Source organism: Oncorhynchus clarkii, chromosome 3 (assembly GCF_045791955.1).
Source record: "Oncorhynchus clarkii lewisi isolate Uvic-CL-2024 chromosome 3, UVic_Ocla_1.0, whole genome shotgun sequence".
NCBI lineage: Eukaryota > Metazoa > Chordata > Actinopteri > Salmoniformes > Salmonidae > Oncorhynchus > Oncorhynchus clarkii.
The window spans coordinates 68,906,872-68,929,418 of NC_092149.1; the positions used below are offsets into that span (position 1 = coordinate 68,906,872).

Here is a 22,547-nt window from a genome sequence, read left to right on the forward strand (position 1 = left end):
ATGCCCCCAAGGACTGTGGGCTCTCGTTCTCCGTGGCCGATGTGAGTAAGAAATGTAAGCATGCACTAGCCCAGACGGCATCCCTAGCCACGTCCTCAGAGCATGTGCAGACCAGCTGGCGGAAGTGTTTTTACAACTGACCCCACTTGTTTCAGGATGTCCACCACTGTTCCTGTACCCAAGAATACAAAGGTTACTGAACTAAAAGACTATCGCCCCGTAACACTCACTTCTGTCATCACCCCCCCAACCCCTCTTTTACGCTGCTGCTACTCTCTGTTTATCATATATGCATAGTCACTTTAACTATACGTTCATGTACATACTACCTCAATTGGGCCGACCAACCAGTGCTCCCGCACATTGGCTAACCGGGCAATCTGCATTGTATCCCACCAACCCCTCTTTTACGCTACTGCTACTCTCTGTTCATCATATATGCATAGTCACTTTAAATATATCTACATGTACATACTACCTCAATCAGTCTGACAAACCGGTGTCTGTATGTAGCCTCGCTACTTTTATAGCCTCGCTACTGTATATAGCCTGTCTTTTTACTGTTGTTTTATTTCTTTACCTACCTATTGTTCACCTAATACCTTTTTTGCACTATTGGTTAGTCTGTAAGTAAGCATTTCACTTCGGCACACGTGACAAATAAACTTTGATTTGAAGTGCTTTGAGAGGCTGGTTAAGGATCATATCACCTCCACCTTACCTGACACCCAAGATCCACTCTCATTTGCTTACCGCCCCAATAGATCCACAGGCGATGCAATCGCCATCGTACTGCTCTATTCCATCTGAGGAATACCTACGTCAGAATGCTGTTCATTGACTATAGTTCAGCATTCAACACCATAGTACCCATTAAGCTCGGGGCACTGGGTCTGAACCTCGCCCTGTGCAACTGGGTCCTGGACTTCCTGACGGGCCACCCCCAGGTGGTGAAGGTAGGAAACAATACCTCCACTTCACTGATCCTCAACACAGGGGCCCCACGACGTTGTGTGCTCATCCCCCTCCTGTACTCCCTGTTCACCCACGACTGTGGCCAAGCACACCAACTCAATCATCAAGTTTGCAGACGACACAACAGTAGTAGGCCTGATTACCAACAATGAGGAGACAGCCTACAGGGAGGAGGTGAGGGCACTGGCAGAGTCTTGCCAGGAAAATAAACTCTCCATCAACAAAACGAAGTTTTCAAAGGGACCCATCAAAGGGACCGCAGTAGAGAAGGTGGAAAGCTTCAAGTTCCTGGTCGTACACGTCACTGACGATCTGAAAAGGTCTACCCACACAGACAGTGTGGTGAAGAAGGCGCAACAGCGCCTCTTCAACCTCAGGAGGCTGAAGAAATTTGGCTTGGCACCTAAGACCCTCAGAAACTTTCACAGATGCACAATTGAGAGCATCCGGTCAGGCTGTATCACCGCCAGGTACAGCAACTTCCACGCCCGCAACCACAGGGCTCTCCAGAGGGTGGTACGGTCTGCCCATCGCATCACTGGGGGCACACTGCCTGCCCTCCAGGACACCTACAGCACCCGATGTCACAGGAAGGCCAAAAAGATCATCAAGGACATCAACGGCACGAGCCACAGCCCGTTCACCCCACTATCATCCAGAAGGTGAAGTCAGTATAGGTGCATCAAAGCTCAGACAGGTTTTTCAGTCTCTCTGTTTAAAGGCTATCAGACTGTTAAATAGCCATCACTAGCCGGCTACCACCCGGTTACTCAACCCTGCACCTGAGGCTGCTGCCCTATATACAGTACCAGTCAAAAGTTTGGACACACCTACTCATTCAAGGGTTTTTCTTTATTTTTACTATTTTCTACATTGTAGAATAAAGACATCCTATGAAATATGAAATAACACATATGGAATAATGTAGTAACCAACAACAAAAAAAGTTATAAAAATTAATTTAAAATGTCAGATTCTTCAAAGTAGCCACCTTTTGCCTTGATGATAGCTTTGCACACGCTTGGCATTCTCTCAACCAGCTTCACCTGGAATGCTTTTCCAACAGTCTTGAAGGAGTTCCCACATATGCTGAGCACTTGTTGGCTGCTTTTCCTTCACTCTGCGGTCCAACTCATCTCAAACCATCTCAATTCGGTTGAGGTCGGGTGATTGTGGAGGCCAAGTCATCTGATGCAGCACTTCGTCACTCTCTTTCTTAGTCAAATAGCCCTTACACAGCCTGGAGGTGTGTTTTGGGTCATTGTCCTATTGAAAAACAAATGATAGTCCCACTAAGCCCAAATCAGATGGGATGGTGTATCGCTGCAGAATGCTGTGGTTGCCATGCTGGCTAAGTGTGCATTGAATTCTAAATAAATCAGACAGCGTCACCAGCAAAGCACCCCACACCATCACACCTCCTCCTCCATGTTTCACGGTGGGAACCACACATGCGGAGATCATCCGTTCACCTACTCCGCATCTCACAAAGACACGGCGGTTAGAACCAAAAATCTCACATTTGGACTCGTAAGAACAAAGGACAGATTTCCACCGGTCTAATGTCCAATGCTTGTGTTTCTTGGCCAAAGCAAGTATCTTCTTATTATTGGTGTTCTTTAGTAGTGGTTTCTTTGCAGCAATTCGACCATTATGGCCTGATTCACGCCGTCTCCACTGAACAGTTGATGTTTAGATGTGTCTGTTACTTGAACTCTGTGAAGCATTTATTTGGGTTGCAATCTGTGGTGCAGTTAACTCTAATGAACTTATCCTCTGCAGCACAAGTAACTCTGGGTCTTCCTTTCCTATTGCGGTCCTCATGAGAGCCAGTTTCATCATAGCGCTTGATGGATTTTCAAAGTTCTTGACATTTTCCGTATTGACCTTTGTCTTAAAGTAATGATGGACTGTTGTTTCTCTTTGCTTATTTGAGCTATCCATAATATGGACATGGTTTTTTTGGACCAAATATGGCTCTCTTCTGCATACCACCCCTACCTTGTCACAGAGTGGGCAAAGCTGTCCTCAAGGCAAAGGGTGGCTACTTTGAAGAATCTCAAATATAAAACATATTTTGATTCATTTAACACCTTTTTGGTTACTACATGATTCCATGTGTTATGTCATAGTTTCGATGTCTTCACTACTATTCTACAATGTAGAAAATAGTTTTGTTTTTTTAAACCTGGTGCTGTACGTAGATATGGAATCACCGGCCATTTTAATAATGGAACAGTAATCACTTTAATAATGTTTACATACTGCTTTACTCATCTTATATGTACAGTTGAAATTGTAAGTTTACATACACTTAGGTTGGAGTCATTAAAACTTGTTTTTCAACCACAAATGTTTTGTTAACAAACTATAGTTTTGGCAAGTCGGTTAGGACATCTACTTAGTGCATGTAATTTTTCCAACAATTGTTTACAGACAGATTACTTCACTGTATCACAAATCCAGTGGGTCAGAAGTTTACATACACTAAGTTGACTGTGCCTTTAAACAGCTTGGAAAATTCTAGAAAGCTTCTGATAGGCTAATTGACATCATTTGAGTCAAGTGGAGGTGTACCTGTGGATGTATTTCAAGGCCTACCTTCAAACTCAGTGCCTCTATGCTTGACATCATGGGAAATCAAAAGAAATCAGCCAAGACCTCAGAAAAAATATTGTAGACCTCCACAAGTCTGGTTTATCCTTGGGAGCAACTTCCAAACACCTGAAGGTACCATGTTCATCTGTACAAACAATAATCTGCAAGTATAAACACCAGGGGACCACTCAGCCATCATACCGCTCAGGAAGGAGACGCGTTCTGTCTCCTAGAGATGAACGTGCTTTGGTGCAAAAAGTGCAAATCAATCCCAAAACAACAGCAAAGGACCTTCTGAAGATGCTGGAGAAAACAGGTACAAAAGTATCTACATCCACAGTAAAACAAGTCCTACATCGACATAACATGAAAGGCCGCTCAGCAAGGAAGAGCCACCGCTCCAAAATCGCCATAAAAAAATCCATACTACGGCTTGCAACTGCATATGGGGACAAAGATCGTACTTTTTGAAGAAATGTCTTCTGGTCGGATGAAACAAAAATAGAACCGTTTGGCCATAATGACCATCGTTATATTTGGAGGGAAAAGGGGGAGGCTTGCAGGCTGAAGAACACCATCCCGACCGTGAAGCACGGGGGTGGCAGCATCATGTTGTGGGGGTGCTTTACTGCAGGAGGGACTGGTGCACTTCACAAAATAGATGGCGTCATAAAAAAAGAAAATTAGGTGGATATATTGAAGCAACATCTCAAGACATCAGTCAGGAAGTTAAAGCTTGGTCGCAAATGGGTCTTCCAAATGGACAATGACCCCCAAGCATACTTCCAAAGTTCTGGCAAAATGGCTTAAGGACAACAAAGTCAAGGTATTGAAGTGGCCATCACAAAGCCCTGACCTCAATCCTATAGAACATTTGTGGGCAGAACTGAAAAAGTGTGTGTGAGTAAAGAGGCCTACAAACCTGACTCAGTTACACTAGCTCTGTTGGGTTAATTTTGGCCCATTCCTCCTAACTTATTGTGGGAAGCTTGTAGAAGGCTACCCAAAACATTTGACCCAGGTTAAACAATTTAAAGGCAATGCTACCAAATACTAATTGAGTGTATGCAAACTTCTGACCCACTGGGAATGTGATGAAAGACATAAAATCTGAAATAAATCATTCTCTACTATTATCCTGACATTTCATTCTTAAAATGAAGTGGTGATCCTAACTGACCTAAGACAGGGAATTTTTACTAGGATTACATGTTGGGAATTGTAAAACTGAGTTTAAATGTATTTGGCTAAGGTGTATGTAAACTTCTGACCCCACCATACCCGTCTGCACATTATGCCCTGAATCTATTCTACCACGCCCAGAAATCTACTCCTTTTATTCTTTGTCCCCAACGCTCGAGGCGACCAGCTTTGACAGCCTTTAGCCGTACCCTCATCCTACTCCTCCTCTGTTCCTCGGGTGATATGGAGGTAAACCCAGGCCCTGCGTGTCCCCAGGCACCCTCATTTGCTGACTTCTGTGATCCAAAAAAACTTGGTTTCATGCATGTCAACATCAGAAGCCTCCTCCCTAAGTTTGTTTTACTCACTGCTTTAGCACACTCTGCCAGCCCTGATGTCCTTGCCGTGTCTGAATCCTGGCTTAGGAAGGCCACCAACAATTCTGAGATTGGGTGCATCTCAGCCACGCTCAAAACATATAACCGCCATCGATAAAAGACAGTACTGTGCAGCCCTCTTCATCGACCTGGCCAAGGCTTTCGACTCGGTCAATCACCACATTCTTATCGGGCAGACTCAATAGCCTTGGTTTTTCTAATAACTGTCTCGCCTGGTTCACCAACTACTTTGCAGACAGAGTTCAGCGTGTCAAATCGGAGGGCATGTTGTCCGGACGTCTGGCAGTCTCTATGGGGGTACCACAGGTTTCAATTCTCGAGCTGACTCTTTTCTCTGTATATATCAATGATGTCGCTCTTGCTGCGGGCGATTCCCTGATTCACCTCTACGCAGACGACACCATTCTGTATACTTCTAGCCCTTCCTTGGACACTGTGCTAACTAACCTCCAGACGAGCTTCAATGCCTTACAACACTCCTTCCGTGGCCTCCAACTGCTCTTAAATGCTAGGAAAACCAAATGCATGCTTATCAACCGTTCGCTGCCCGCACCCGCCCGCCCGACTAGCATCACCACCCTCGACGGTTCCAACCTAGAATATGTGGACAACTATAAATACCTAGGTGTCTGGCTAGACTGTAAACTCTCCTTCCAGACTCATTAAACATCTCCAATCCAAAATCCAATCTAGAATCTGCTTTCTATTTTAAAAAAAAGCCTCCTTCAGTCACGCCGCCAAACTTAACCTAGTAAAACTGACTATCCTACCGATCCTCGATGATGTCATCTACAAAATAACTTTCAACACTCTACTCAGCAAACTGGATGCAGTCTATCACAGTGCCATCCGTTTTGTTACCAAATCACCTTATACCACCCACCACTGCGACCTGCAGTTCTCTGCTGCCAGTGACTGGAACGAATTGCAAAAATCACTGAAGTTGGAGACTTATTTCCCTCACCAACTTTAAACATCAACTATCTGAGCAGCTAACCGATCGCTGCAGCTGTACATAGTCCATCTGTAAATAGCACACCCAATCTATCTACCTCATCCCCATACTGTTTTTATTTTATTTGCTTTTCTGCTCTTTTGCACACCAGTATCTCTACTTGCACATCATCATCTGCTCATTTATCACTCCAGTGTTAATCTGCTAAATTGTAATTATTCGCTCCTATGGCCTATTTATTGCCTACCTCCTCATGCCTTTTGCACACACTGTATATAGACTTTCTTTTTTCTACTGTGTCATTGACTTGTTTATTGTTTTATTGGCTTGTTTATTGTTTACTCCATGTGTAACTCTGTGTTGTTGTCTGTGTCACACTGCTTTGTTTTATCTTGGCCAGGTCGCAGTTGCAAATGAGAACTTGTTCTCAACTAGCCTACCTGGTTAAATAAAGGTGAAATAAAATGTTAAAAACTGTATATACTGCACTCTATTCTACTGTATTTTAGTCAATGCCACTCCGACATTGCTCGTCCTAATATTTATATATTTCTTTATTCCATTCTTTTACTTTTAGATTTGTCTATAGTCGTGAATTGTTAGATTCTACTGCACTGTTGGAGCTAGGAACACAAGCATTTTGCTACACCTGCAATAACATCTGCTAAATATGTCTATGTGACCAATAAAATGTGATTTGATTTAAACAATGTATGACAGATGCATCAAATACCTGCACATTTGGACTTCATCTTCTGTATGGCAGCCATCTGCTTCTTGGCAAACTTGATGAGGTCATCTTTGGACAACGTGTCCAACTTCAAAGAGGTACCAGTAAGACAAAGAGGTACCAGTAAGACAAAGAGGTACCAGTAAGACAGAGGTACCAGTAAGACAAAGAGGTAACACATAGAAAGTAAGACATAGAAAGCATTATGTGCTGCACCTTTGACTTAGCGGCGGCACCTGGAGGAGGTGAGGTCACAGACTCTGGGCTGGTGTCCTGCTGTTGTAGAGAAAAAATGACATAAAACAGGATACAGGTATGACACATACACACCATACAACTGCCAACTAACTGAATTATGTACATATCACATTTGATCATACATTACTAGCTACTCATTATTATTTTCTAGATCAGTCAGTCAGCTATAATTTAACTACAATGCATCACGGATTTGACACTGCTCTCGAACAATGCCACACACACACACACACACACACACACACACACACACACACACACACACACACACACACACACACACACACACACACACACACACACACACACACACACACTAATCTCACCTTTGCAGCTTAGGCAAACCCTAAAAGAAGCGACGAGTAGGTATCACGTAACTAAACTCATCTAACGTTAGCTAGATTTCTTTGCCTGGTGATATGAAAGCATGTGAATACTTCTGGATAAGGAAACAACTAGTTAGTTGTCCATGGCTAACGTTACAGTACCTTAATAGCTAGCTAACTATGCCAGTCATTTTGGTAAGATGTATGAGAACTAAAAAGTATTGTTAGCAGCTCAGTAGGCAGTAGTATCGCATATAGTTTATTACAATGGCGATTAAGTTCTCATCTCTAGTGTTAGCTATGCCAGCTAGCCAAACATGCTACAAACACTTCCTTGTCGTTGGACCAAACTTACCTCCATCTTGATCGACGCAATTTAAGTACCCAATCGTTAACGAAATCGGTAATCTGTGTTACTGTACGATTTGAAAACGAAAGGATTTCAATATTTTGGTGCTGTCTAAAGCTTCAGGTCATTTCCGCTTCAACCAACGTCCGTACGTACATACGTCACAACGAACGTAGGTCAAATCTTCTTCATCGATGGTATATTGGCGATCACACAATTTAATGTGCATCCCGCCACCTACTATGCAGGATGGAAACAGGATTCCCCCAAAAACGAAATAAACTACAAAAAAAACGACCCCAAAAATCGATAAATAAAATAAGCTAAATCAAACAACTTTTCTGTAAAAATATGTAGGGCGGGTCTTCCGGGCCAGTACTCTTTGCATGTCTTCAGGTGTAGAATCCTTGAGTCCCAAAAACATTTCTGCAGCAGCCAGAGCAAGTGCTGCACAGTTTTTAAAAGTGGCATTTCTTCATTCACCGAGCGGGTCAATAACCGGGCACCACCACACCAGGAATTCTCTTCAGGTATTCAACCTGAACATCTGTCGTCACCCCTGAGATGACTCCTTTGATGGGTGCTCTACTCCAAAGTTCAAAACAGAAAACTACTGTTGCCTGGATTCTTTTGAAATACAATTAATCAATACAATTAATAAAAATAAGACCATTACTGGTTGCTCGACAGACCCCACTTTTCCAAGCTCATACACCATTTTTGACACCTCAAATGAGTTTCCCACTTATGCATCTTTTCTCAACAAATGCATCCACTCCAATTTCAGACAATGTCTTTTTTGTTCCTGTTTTCGATACTGCTGTTGTCCATTCAGAACATTAGTCTTCACCAAATTCACCAAATAGTAAAAAGTGCAGAATTTAGTTAGTTTCAAAGTAACATTAGTTAATTATACCCTGTAATAGCCATTTCCAGGTGAACAAAATAGAAGAGCAGTCGCAGATAAAGTCAATCATAAATCAATCAGATTAATTACAAGTTGCTACAGGGAGACACCTCCAGCAATAACCTCCAGCACAGAAGCAGAGAAAATGTCTAACAGGCCCCTTGGAGACAGGCCCGTTATATCCTAATCAGACAGCACAAAGTATACTGTAATCACCAGCCAAAAAGCTTGTAGGAAGTCAAAACAAAAGGCAATGACTTTGTCAGCTGCTACAGAATCACACAGTGTTACACAGAATACAATAATAATCAGTGTGTCCTGGGTTTTTATGCATCCAGTGTGGCATAAATAACTAGTATAAACAGATATTAGTTTAATTCATAACATATAGCATATGGTCTAGTGACCATCGAATCGAGTGTTACAAACAGAACACTGGAAATCATGTAAATTACAGAAAGGGACAATATGTAATATGCTAAACATATACTGTACATCCTAAATATTCCCATTAAATACAGTACTCCAACAACTTAACTTTATTTTAACTTTAAGTCGTTGGTGCAATTCAATCAGTGAAGGTGTGTAATTGTTTGGGATGCGAGAAACTATTGATGTTCTGTACACGGGACTAGGTTTTAATTTTAAAAAAGGTCTGTTTTTTTCTCAGGCTAAACAGAATTGGTACATGTTTCACATAAATGACTATGTTACTGTAGCTACTAAATCATTTCCTGTCTGTATGTCACACATGCTATTCAGCAGGCTCCAGGAGTGAAGTCACTCGATCCAGTCACTACGTATTACCACTGGGTAACCCATACAAGAAAAGGTCAGTGTTGTCTGTTCACAGAGTAAAGCTATACTGTATTTTATTTGAAATGTTTTAATTTAACATTTATTTAACTAGGCAAGTCAGTTAAGAACACATTCTTATTTACAATGACGGCCTACCAAAAGGCCTCCTGCGGGGGCCGGGACTGGGATACATTTTTTTTTTAAAGGACAAAATCACGACAAGAGAGACACCACAACAATACATAAAGAGAGACCTAAGACAACAACATGGAATGGCAGCAACACATGACAACACAGCATGGTAGCAACACAACATGACAACAACATGGTAGAAACAAAACATGGCAGCAGCACAACATGGTAGCAGCACAAAACATGGCACTAACCTTATTGGGAACAATCAACAGCACAAAGGGTAAAAAGGTAGAGACAACAATACATCATGCGAAACAGCCACAACTGTCAGTTGATTGAGTCATTGAATATAGAAATGGAGATAAAACTGTTCAGTTTGAGTTTTTTTTGCAGCTCGTTCCAGTCGCTAGCTGCAGCAAACTGAAAAGAGGAGCGACCTAGGGATGTGTGTGGGCTTTGGGGACCTTTAACAGAATGTGACTGGCAGAACGGGTGTTGTATGTGGAGGATGAGGGCTGCAGTGGGCATCTCAGATAGGGGAGAGTGAGGCCTAAGAGGGTTTTACAAAGAAGCATCAACCAGTGGGTCTTGCGACAGGTATACAGAGATGACTAGTTTACAGAGGAGTATAGAACTGTTGAGAAACCTTTTTGCCCTAGACTTGGCACTCCGGTACCACTTGCCATGCGGTAGTAGAGAGAACAGTCTATAACTGGGGTGGCTGGGGTCTTTGACAATTTTTAGGGCCTTCCTCTGACACCGCCTTGTGTAGAGGTCCTGGATGGCAGGCAACTTAACCCCATTGATGTACTGGGCCGTACGCACTACCCTCTGTAGTGCCTTGCGGTCAGAGGCCGAGCAATTGCAGTGACAGGCAGTGATGCAAACAGTCAGGATGCTCTCGATGTTGCAGCTGTAGAACCTTTTGAGGATCTCAGGACCCATGACAAATCTTTTTAGTTTCCTGAGGGGGAATAGGCTTTGTCGTGCCCTCTTCACGACTGTCTTGGTGTGTTTGGACCATTCTAGTTTGTTGTTGATGTGGACACCGAGGTACTTGAAGCTATCAACCTGCTCCACTACAGCCCCGTCAATGAGAATGGGGGCGTGCCCGGTCCGCCTATTCCTCTAGTCCACAAACATCTCCTTAGTCTTGGTTACGTTGAGGGATAGGTTGTTATTCTGGCATTCTAGTCTCGTCGTTGTCGGTGATCAGGCCTACCACTGTTGTTTCGTCTGCAAATTTAATGACAGTGTTAGAGTCGTGCCTGGCCATGCAGTCGTGGATGAATAGGGAGTACAGGAGGGGACTGAGCACGCACCCCTGTGGAGCTCCAGTGTTGAGGATCAGCGTGGCAGATGTGTCGCTACCTACCCTCACCACCTGGGGGCTTCCGTCAGGAAGTACAGGATCCAGTTGCAGAGGGAGGTGTTTAGTCCCAGGATCCTTAGCTTAGTGATCAGCTTTGAGGGTACTATGCTGAGCTATAGTCTATGAATAGCATTCTCTCATAACTGTTCCTTTTGTCCAGGTGGGAAATGGCAGTGTGGATCTGTTTGGTGGGTATGCAAATTGGAGTGGGTCTAGGGTTTCTGGGATAATGGTGTTGATGTGAGCCATTACCAACCTTTCAAAGCACTTCATGGCTACGGACGTGAGTGCTATGGGTCTGTAGTCATTTAGGCAGGTTGCCTTTGTGTTCTTGGGCACAGGGGCTATGGTGGTCTGCTTGAAACATGTTGGTATTACAGACTCAATCAGGGACATGTTGAAAATGTCAGTGAAGACACCTGCCAGTTGGTCAGCACATGCCTGGAGCACACATCCTGGTAATCCGTCTGGCCCCGCAGCCTTGTGTATGTTAGCCTGTTTCCTCTAGTGACACCCCAACCCGTGAACGGGACCGTTGTCATCATCTGACACTAATTAGCATAACGCAACGGACATAAATATTACTAGAAAATATTCCTATTCATGAAAATCACAAGTGAAATATATTGAGACACAGCTTAGCCTTTTGTTAATCACCCTGTCATCTCAGATTTTCAAAATATGCTTTACAGCCAAAGCTAGACAAGCATTTGTGTAAGTTTATCGATAGCCTAGCATAGCATTTTGTTCAGCTAGCAGCAGGTAACTTGGTCACGGAAATCAGAAAAGCAATCAAATTAAATCGTTTACCTTTGATGAGCTTCGGATGTTTTCACTCACGAGACTCCCAGTTAGATAGCAAATGTTCCTTTTTTCCAAAAATATTATTTTTGTAGGCGAAATAGCTCTGTTTGTTCTTCACGTTTGGCGGAGAAATCGCCTGGAAATTGCAGTCACGAAAACGGCTAAAAATATTCAAAATTAGCTCCATAATATCGACAGAAACATGGCAAACGTTGTTTATAATCAATCCTCAAGGTGTTTTTCAAATATCTATTCGATAATATATCCATCGGGACAATTCGTTTTTAAGTAGGACCGATTGGAGTAATGGCTACCTCTGTATTTTACGCAAGAATCTCTCTGGGAGCATCAGGTGACCACTTGCGCAATGTAGCCGCCTACAGGTATTCTTCAACATAAATGCGTAAAACTGTAGACACCTTCGGGAATATGGAGAAAGAGTAATCTGGTTGATAGCCCATTCACTGCTCAATAGGGACACATTGGAACGCAGCGCTTTCAAAACATGAGGCACTTCCGGATTGGATTTTTCTCAGGCTTTCGCCTGCAACATCAGTTCTGTTATACTCACAGACAATATTTTGACAGTTTTGGAAACTTTAGAGTGTTTTCTATCCTAAGCTGTCAATTATATGCATATTCTAGCATCTTGTCCTGACAAAATATCCCGTTTACTACGGGAACGTTTTTTTCCAAAAATGAAAATACTGCCCCGTAGTCACAAAAGGTTAAAGGTCTTACTCACGTCAGCGTGATCACACAGTCGTCCGGAACAGCTGATGCTCTCATGCATGCCTCAGTGTTGCTTCCCTCGAAGCGAGCATAGAAGTGATTTAGCTCATCTGGTAGGCTCGTGTCACTGGGCAGCTCGTGGCTGTGCCAATGTAGTCTGTAATAGTTTGCAAGCCCTGCCACATAAGACGAGCGTCAGAGCTGGTGTAGTATGATTCAATATTAGCCCTGTATTGACGCTTTGCCTGTTTGATGGTTCATCGCAGGGCATAGCAGGATTTCTTGTAAGCTTAGAGTCCCGCACCTTGAAAGCAGCAGCTCTACCCTTTAGCTCAGTGCGATTGTTGCCTGTAATCCATGGCTTCTGGTTGGGGTATGTACGTACAGTCGCTGTGGGGACGACGTCCTCGATGCACTTATTGATAAAGCCAGTGACTGATGTGGTGTACTCCTAAATGCCATCGGAAGAATCCGGAACATGTTCCAGTCTGTGATAGCAAAACAGTCCTGTAGTTTAGCATCTGTTTCATCTGACCACTTTTTAATAGACCGAGTCACTGGTGCTTCCTGCTTTAATTTTTGCTTGTAAGCAGGAATCAGGAGGATAGAGTTGTGGTCAGATTTACCAAATGGAGGGCGAGGGAGAGCTTTGTACGCGTCTGTGTGTGGAGTACAGGTGATCTAGAAAGTTTTTCCCTCTGGTTGCACATTTAAAGAAGAAGAGGGGAAAAATACAACCCAGAGCACAATGCATCATCTTCAGATGAAGAGGAACGCTGAAAGAGACATTTTTGTCAAAGAACATCAAAATAACATGGTCCTTGTCACCATATGACAACCAGAGCAGGATAGCAGCACAAAATGTCATAAGGATGGGCCCATAACACATGCAGTTGCCCATGCCCAGGACATCGCCTCACCATTCTACATGTTCATCACACCAGCCATCGAAAAAATCATCCTGGAGATGACAAATTTGGAGGGTTTCCGAAAAAATGGAGACAACTGGAAAAGTATGGATGAGATTGACCTGCGTGCCTACATGCTAATCTTAGCGGGTGTGTATAGGTCACGAGGCGAGGCTACATGTCTCTGGGATGCAGAGAGTGGATGGGCGATTTTCTGTGCCACGATGCCAATGAAAGTCTTTCACAGTCTTGCGATTTGATAACCGTGAGTCAAGACTTGCAAGACGTGTGAGAGACAAACTGGTGGCCATAAGAGAGGTCTGGGAGAAGTGGGTGGAGCGTCTGCCATACCTATACCACCCTGGACTTGAAGTAACAGTGGATGAGCAAGTGGTTCCATTCAGAGGTAAATTTTTATTTTCATATCTGTAATGTAAGTGATTTTCACTGTTGATCTTATTATGCATTTCTGTAATATCATTGATTTATGTGATTGTTTTCTGTGACGCTGATACTAATTACTGATAGTAATCTCTTTTGTCAAAATGTTGCTGTCCTTTCCGGCAGTATATGCCCAGCAAGCTAGCAAAGTATGGCATCAAGATATGGGTGGCCTGTGACGCACAATCCAGCTACGCTTGGAAGATGCAAGTCTACACAGGGAAGCTGATCCTTGGAGGCCCGGATGAACCAGGGAATACAGGTTGTGTTTGATGTGACACATGGACTGAGGGGGCACAATGTCACGTGACAATTTCTTCACCTCTTATGAACTCAGCCAGCAGCTCCTGAAGAGGAAGATCACCATGGTTGGCACAGTTAGAAAGAACAAGCCTGAGCTCCCCCCTGCACTCCTCGTAACAAGCGGGAGAGAGGCCTTCTCATCGAAGTGTGCCTTCACCCCCACCACCCCTCTAGTTTCTTACCTCCCAAAGAGGAACAAGAATGTGGTCTGACTGAGCACACTGCACAAAACGGCTGAGATCAGTGATTGTGAGGACAGGAAGCCAGCCATCATCCTGGATTACAACCACAACAAAAGAGGCGTGGACAACCTGGACAAGGTGCTTGGAACGTACAGCTGCAGGAGGATGACTGCCCTCTGGCCCCTGGTCATCTTCCATGACATAATTGATGTGTCCTCATACAATGCCTTCGTGATATGGAACAAGATCAACCCTACCTGTATGCCTGATAAGAGGAACAAGAGGGTGTTCCTGGAGCAGCTGGGAAAGGCACTTGTAACCCCACAATTTCAAAGAATGGAGCGCCTCCCCCGCCTTGCAGCCTCTGCAGCACTTGTGAAAGCTGTTCAGGGAGCTGAATCTTGTCCTGATCTACCTGAGGCTGCAGCTGGGGCAGGCAAGAGGAGGATATGCCAATTCTGCCCCCCCCCCCCCCCCCCCCCCCCCCCCAAGAAGGACTGTAAAAAATACTATGTGCTTCACATGTGAGGAAACAGTTGCAAAGTCCATGCACACACACTTGCATACTGTCCTACATGTGATAATTAGAGTTGATTGATTTTTGTTCTTCACATTTTTGTTTTGTATCTATTATCTTATTTTATTCTTATTTATTGTTGTTGTTTATACAACTTGTAGGTGGGGGCAATGGTTAAAAAAATGGGAGCAGACTAGTATTTTGTAGTTGAATTCCTCATTGTACAGTATATAAGAATATATCACTATGTTGCAAATAAAGTTCTCGACTGTTTCCCTTCAATAAAATGCATTCAAAACAACTTTCTGCACATTCATACTATTTTCTTAGGCTATTCAGGCGCTATCTCTTGCAAAAAAATGGTTTACACCTATGCAGTACCTTTGGCAATAATAATAATAAAGCTCTACTTTAGTAAAGAAAACAATGATGACAGGTGTGTTGAAATCAAAGTGAGTGGTGTCCACTGATCAGTCTTTCTGCAATGTAAAGAGGAAAACCCCAGATATTCATAAAGTTTGATTAATCACAGGTTGTTTCTTCATGAAAAATAGATTTGGGGTTTAAAATTCAATTAAGCTGCTTTATTTTAGGGGTTTAGTGAATGCAGGTCAGTATACAGAATGTTAAGACTACACAAGGCTAAATCGTATTAACCCTTGCGAGGCTGCCGGCCCAGACGGCATCCCTAGCCACGTCCTCAGATCATGCGCAGACCAGCTGGCTGGAGTGTTTACGGACATATTCAATCTCTCCCTATCCCAGTCTGCTGTCCCCACTTGCTTCAAGATGTCCACCATTGTTCCAGTACCCAAGAAAGCAAAGCTAACTGAGCTAAATAATTATCGCTCCGTAGCACTCACTTCTGTCATCATGAAGTGCTTTGAGAGGCTAGTTAAGGATCATATCACCTCTACCTTACCTGATACCCTAGACCCACTTCAGTTTCCTTACCGCCCCAATAGATCCACAGACAATGCAATTGCCATTGCACTGCACATGGCCCTATCCCATCTGGACAAGATGAATACATATGTAAGAATTCTGTTCATTGACTACAGCTCAGCATTCAACAGCATTGTATCCTCCAAGCTCATCATTAAGCTTGGGGCCCTGGGTCTGAACCCCACCCTGGGCAACTGGGTCCTGGACTTCCTGACCAGCCACCCCCAGCTGGTGAAGGTAGGAAACCACACCTCCACTTCGCTGATCTTCAACACAGGGGCCGCACAGGGGTGCCTTCTCAGTCCTCTCCTGTACTCCCTGTTCACCCATGACAGCATGACCATGTACGCCTCCAACTCAATCATCAAGTTTGGAAACGACACAACAATAGTAGGCCTGATTACCAACAATGAGGAGACAGCCTACAGGGAGGAGGTGAGAGCCCTGGGAAAGTGATGCCAGAAAAATAACCTCTCACTCAATGTCAACAAAACAAAGGAGCTGATCGTGGACTTCAGGAAACAGCAGAGGGAGCACGCACATATCCACATCAACAGGACCTCAGTGGAGAAGGTAGAAGAGCTTCAAGTTCCTCGGCGTACACATCACTGACGATCTGAAATGGTCCACCCAAACAGACAGTGTGGTGAAGAAGGCGCAACAGCACCTCTTCAACCTCAGTAAGCTAAAGAAATTTGGCTTGGCCCCTAAAATCCTCACAAACCTTTACAGACGCACAATTGGGAATATTAGTATTACAGCCTGGTATGGCAACTGAAACGCCCACAAATGCAGGGCTTTCCAGAGGGGGGTACGGTCTGCCGAATGCATCACTGGGGTCAAACTACATGCCCTCCAGGACACCTGAAGCACCCGATGTCACAAGAAGGCCAAAAAGATCATCAAGGACAGCAACCACCCGAGCCATGGCCTGTTCACCCAGCTGTCATCCAGAAGGCGAGGTCAGTACAGGTGCATCAAAGCTGGGACCGAGAGACTGAAAAACAGCTTCTATCTCAAGGCTATCAGACTGTTAAATAGCCATCACTAGCCGGCTTCCACACGGTTACGCAACCCTGCACCTTAGAGGCTGCTGCCCTATATACATAGACTTGGAATCACTGGCCACTTTAATCATGGAAAACTAGTCACTTTAATAATGTTTAAATAAAGTTTACATACTGCTTTAATCATCTCATATGTATATATTGTATTCTATTCTACTGTATTTTAGTCAATGCCACTCCGACAGTGCTCAATCTAATAGTTATGTTTCATAATCCCATTCTTTACTTTTAGATTTGTGTGTAATGTTGTAAATTGTTAGATATTACTGCACTGTTGGAGCTAGGAACACAAGCATTTTGATACACCCGCAATAACATCTGTTAAATATGTGTATGTGACCAATAACATCTGATTCTTTCCAGGCAAGTGGTCGATGAGAGCCTGGTTACAGATAACGCTCCCCAGTTCTCTGCAAGCTCCCTTTCTGCTTTTGCCACAGAATATGACTTCTCCTCCCTCCACCTCCCTCCTCCACCCCTCCTCTCTCCATACCCCCTCCCTCTCTCCTCCCTCTCTTCCTACCATGCACAGAGCAATGGTGAGGAAGAGAGAGGTGTGGAAACAGTCAAGAGATTTCTGGAAAAGAAGGATCCATACAGGGCTCTATTAGCTTACAAAGTCACACCGCAGCATCATGGGCCGTCACCTGCCGAGCTCCTGATGAGCAGGAGGCTGCGCTCCCCATAGCCTGTCTCGCCGGCTCAGTTTAAACCCCAATGGCCTAACAAGAAGGCCTTCGCTGAGAGGGACAAATGGCTGAAACAAACACAAACTGGAGACTTTAATTGCAGACAACGTGCTACTGAGAGGCCAGAGCTGACAGAAGATCAACGTGTGTGGATTACAAATTCAAAGACACCAGCAACAGTGCTGAGAAAAGCGGATGCCCTTCAGATGCCTATGTGGTGAACACAGGTTCAGAAGAGGCATGGAGTAACAAAAAACACCTCAGAGGTCATCCAGATCTAACAGCCACACAGGCTGAGGTGGCCACAGACAACGCACAGAAAGAGGGGGAAGGAGAGAGAATGCTCACAGAGCCACAAGCTCGCCCAAAAAGGGATGTGAATCCACCAGAGTGGCTGAAAGACTATGTTACGTGAATAGAATACATACTGTTGGGGACCATTCCCAGCAAAAAGAGACTGTACGTCTCTAAGTTAACACAAAGGAGTAAAGACTATTTAATTTCATGCTTTCATTATGTTTCAGGATGTGAAGTAACATGTTAAAGAGAATAATACTGGTTTCCAAATTGCATTTCAGTTATGCTTCCGTGGTTATGCATGTTAAATTCTTGTCCATCGGAGAGGGGAAGATTTTTTTTCCAGGTAGATAGATGGGCTGTTTACAGAGGGGCTATGTACAGGTGCAGTGATCTGTGAGCTGCTTTGAGAGCTGGTGCTTAAAGCTAGTGAGGGAGATATGAGTCTCCAGCTTCAGTGATTTTTGCAGTTCGTTCCAGTCATCAGCAGCAGAGAACTGGAAGGAAAGGCGACCAAAGGAGGAATTGGCTTCGGGGGTCAGTGAGATATACCTGCTGGAGCGCGTGCTACGAGTGGGTGCTGCTACGGTGACCAGTGAGCTGAGATAAGGCGGGGCTTTACCTAGCAGAGACTTGTAGATAACCTGTAGCCAGTGGGTTTGGCGACGTATGTTGCGAGGGCCAACCAACGAGAGCGTACAGGTCGCAGTGGTGGGTAGTGTATGGGGCTTTGGTGACAAAACGGATGGCACTGTGATAGACTGCATCCAATTTGTTGAGTAGAGTGTTGGTAGCTATTTTATAGATGAAATCGCCGAAGTTGAGGATCAGTAGGATGGTCAGTTTTATGAGGGTATGTTTGGCAGCATGAGTGAAGGATGATTTGTTGCGATATAGGAAGCCGATTCTAGATTTGGAGATGCTTAATGTGAGTCTGGAAGGAGACTTTACAGTCTAACCAGACACCTAGGTATTTGTAGTTGTCCACGTATTCTAAGTCAGAGCCGTCCAGAGTAGTGATGCTGGACGGGCGGCCAGGTGCAGGCAGTGATCGATTGAATAGCATGCATTTAGTTTTACTTGCATTTAAGAGCAGTTGGAGGCCACGGAAGGAGAGTTGTATGGCATTGAAGCTCGTCTGGAGGTTAGTTAACACAGTGTCCAAAGAGGGGCCAGAAGTATACAGAATGGTGTCGTCTGCGTAGAGGTGGATCAGAGAATCACCAGCAGCAAGAGCAACATCATGTATACAGAGAAGAGACAGAGAAGAGAGTCGGCCCGAGAATTGAACCCTGTGGCACCCCCATAGAGACTGCCAGAGGTCCGGACAACAGGCCCTCTGATTTGACACATTGAACTCTATCAGAGAAGTAGTTGGTAAACGAGGCGAGGCAATCATTTGAGAAACCAAGGCTGTCGAGTCTGCCAATAAGAATGTGATGATTGACAGAATTGAAAGCCTTGGCCAGGTCAATGAATACGGCTGCACAGCAATGTATCTTATTGATGGTGGTTATGATGTCTTTTAGGACCTTGAGCGTGGCTGAGGTACACCCATGACCAGCTCTGAAACCAGATTGCATAGGGGAGAAGGTATGGTGGGATTTGAAATGGTCGGTATTCTGTTTGTTAACTTGGCTTTCAAAGACCTTAGAAGACAGGGATGCAGTAGGATGTTCCTTGTGGGTATCTGTAAAAGAAAATAAAAATGTTAAGTTTGCTGAAAAAAATACGAAATGCCCTTAAATTGCAGACTTTTTGCAAATCCAATCAGTTTTCCACTTTGACATCATCACATTGATTATTTTTGTTGAAATTACGTAGCTGGACAAATCTGGGCTAAATTCAGTAGATTGGCAGGCTGGCTCTGCTTGTGTATTCCCATTGCGTGGGCAGCTTTCTTTATCTGTTGAATATGGAGGCTGTCTGTTTTGACATGGAGCCGAAGCAGCACTGACAGAACCTCCTTAGTGAGCCGCTCTCAGCTTGACATGACTGGGCTGCATGGTCTCGCTCAGTGTGTGTGTTCATTCTCGCTCTGCTCTGGTCGGTGGGTCAAAGGGTGGTGTCTGCATGTGTGTGCGCGTATGGACTTGGACTCGACAGTCTGAACACACACACACCGGCTTTCAACTATTAAAGCCCACGGCTGCCTTACCCCCTCCTCACCCCGTCCGCCTGTGTCACACAGGCATCCATCACAGCCCCCTCTCTCCCCCATCCCGCTCCACCCACCCTCCCACCATCTCCAAGGAACTCATAATGTTTTGGTGCCATTTTTCTCTGTCCACTCAGTCAGGCTGTGGTCGGCTGTAATAGAAGTGACAGTTTGTGTCTTTAGAGTGTAATGAAGGGCCCTGCCTGTAGTGCCTGGGTCTATCAGCCGTAGCAGCAGACACTCTACGTGTTTCTCTCTGCTCCTCACTCAGCAGTAGTGGCAGCGTTGAAGTTGTTTCAGCTTAGATTGAGATGCACTTTAGTCTCCTCAAACAGCTATGTGTCTAACATCATGGAAGGCTACACTTTCTCTCTAAGTGAAGAGGCTCAGGCAGATGGAGGAATAGAAGCAGCCCTTCTGGTAGACAGTACGCTGCTGTGAGTCGTAAAGCAGTGTGTTTTATACTGTTAAGAGTTGAGACAGTAGCATACTGGTAGTGTATTTAATGCTTCAGTAAATATACTCTCCTACCTTTCCTCTCCTTCTCTCTCTCTCTCTCTCTCTCTCTCTCTCTCTCTCTCTCAATTTCAATTTACGGGTTTTGTTGGCATGGCATATGTATACATTGCCAAATCAAGTGAAATCGATAATAAACGAAAGTGAAATGAACAATAAAACACAATTTGACAGTAAACATAACACTCACAAAAGTTCCAAAAGAATAAAGACATTTCAAATGTCATATTGTGTGCAAATTGTTAAAGTACAAAAGGGAAAATAAATCAACATAAATATGGGTTGTATTTACAATGGTGTTTGTTCTTCACTGGTTGCCCTTTTCTTGTGGCAACAGGTCTCACATCTTGCTGCTGTGATGGCACACTGTGGCATTTCACCCAGATATGGGAGTTTATCAAAATGCGGTTTGTTTTTGAATTCTTTGTGGCTCTGTGTAATCTGAGGGAAATATGTGTATCTAATATAGTCATACATTTGGCAGGAGGTTAGGAAGTGCAGTTCAGTTTCCACCTCATTTTGTGGGCAGTGTGCACGTAGCCTGTCTTCTCTTGAGAGCCAAGTCTGCCTTGGGCGGCCTTTCTCAATAGCAGGGCTATGCTCACTGAGTCTGTACATAGAAAGATTTCGTTAGGTTTGGGTCACTCACAGTGGTCAGGTATTCTATTCTCCAAATAGCATTCTAGTTTACTCCGTTTTTTAAAATTCTTTCCAATGTGTCAAGTAATTATCTTTTTATTTTCTGATGATTTGGTTGGGTCTAATTCTGTTGCTGTCCTGGGGCTCTGTGGGGTCTGTTTGTGTTTGTGAACAGAGCCCCAGGACCAGCTTGCTTAGAGGACTCTTCTCCAGGTTCATCTTTCTGTAGGTGATGGCTTTGTTATGGAAGGTTAGAGTATCGCTTCCTTTTAGGTGGTTGTAGAATTTAACACCTAATTCTGCTCTGCATGCATTATTTGGTGTTTTACGTTGTACACAGATTATATTTTTGTAGAATTCTTAATTATTGGTTGGTGAGCGGACCCCAGACCTCACAACCATAAAGGGCAATGGCTTCTATAACTGATTCAAGTATTTTTTGCCAGATCCTAATTGGTATGTTGAATGTTATGTTCCTTTTGATGGCATAGAAGGCCCTTCTCTCAGATCGTTCACAGCTTTGTGGAAGTTACCTGTGGCGCTGATGTTTGGGCCGAGGTGTGTATAGTTTTTTGGCAACGGTGTCTCGATGGAATTTGTAGTTGTGGACCTGGCAACTGGATATTTTTTGTAATACCATTATTTTGGTCTTACTGAGATTTATTGTTCAGGGCCCAGGTCTGGCAGAATCTGTGCAGAATATCTAAGTGCTGCTGTAGGCCCTCCTTGGTTGGGGACAAAAGCACCAGATCATCAGCAAACAGTAGATGTGATTTTCTAGATTTTTGTTTTAGATTCCGTCTCTCACAGTTGAAGTGTACCTATGATAAAAAAATTACAGACCTCTACATGCAGGAAAACCTGCAAAATCGGCAGTGTATCAAATACTTGTTCTCCCCACTGTATATGGATGGGCTTGACCCCCCCCCCCCTCCATCTCCCTCCTTCCAACCTCTCCCCCTGAGAGGGTACAGCAGACCCCACACTGTGTGATTGGAACAACTCTTCTTAGCTGGGGGTTTAATCAGAAACACACACAATCCACTGATTGTAGTGTTAATCAGTCAGCATGTACTATCCTGGACAGCCAGGGGTCTTTTCTTAGATTGGTATTCTTGACATTGAATATATCTATATCTATCTTATGACGAGCCATGAGAAATTAGCCTAACTGACTTTCGTTTCATTGTTAAATCGGTTAATTGTAATTGAGTTGCTCTTGACTACAATAAGGTCGACCATGATTATACCAGCAGGCCGATGTTTAATTTACACGTTGAAATTTATCATTATTTTACTGAGAATGGTAGTCAATTAGACTGAAATCTAAAGACTCACTTGTGTTGGTACAGCAACACTAGGCTAC

The 22,547-nt window shown here is 44.0% G+C and overlaps 1 protein-coding gene across 2 annotated transcripts in view; it reads right to left on the reverse strand.

Moving 5' to 3' along the window:
• Positions 1–7,927, reverse strand: part of LOC139402631 (GRIP and coiled-coil domain-containing protein 2-like) — a 29,001-nt gene extending 21,074 nt beyond the window's left edge. The window contains exons 1-3 of one of the 2 annotated variants that reach the window (XM_071146543.1): positions 7,778–7,927; positions 7,055–7,114; positions 6,842–6,926 (exon numbers count right to left, since the gene is read on the reverse strand). In XM_071146543.1, the coding sequence (XP_071002644.1) occupies positions 6,842–6,926; positions 7,055–7,114; positions 7,778–7,783 (151 nt within the window). In that variant the 5' untranslated portion in view covers positions 7,784–7,927. The remainder of the gene's footprint in view (positions 1–6,841; positions 6,927–7,054; positions 7,115–7,777) is intronic. The other variant, XM_071146544.1, reaches the window with a different exon arrangement.
• Between the last annotated feature and the right edge of the window lie 14,620 nt (positions 7,928–22,547).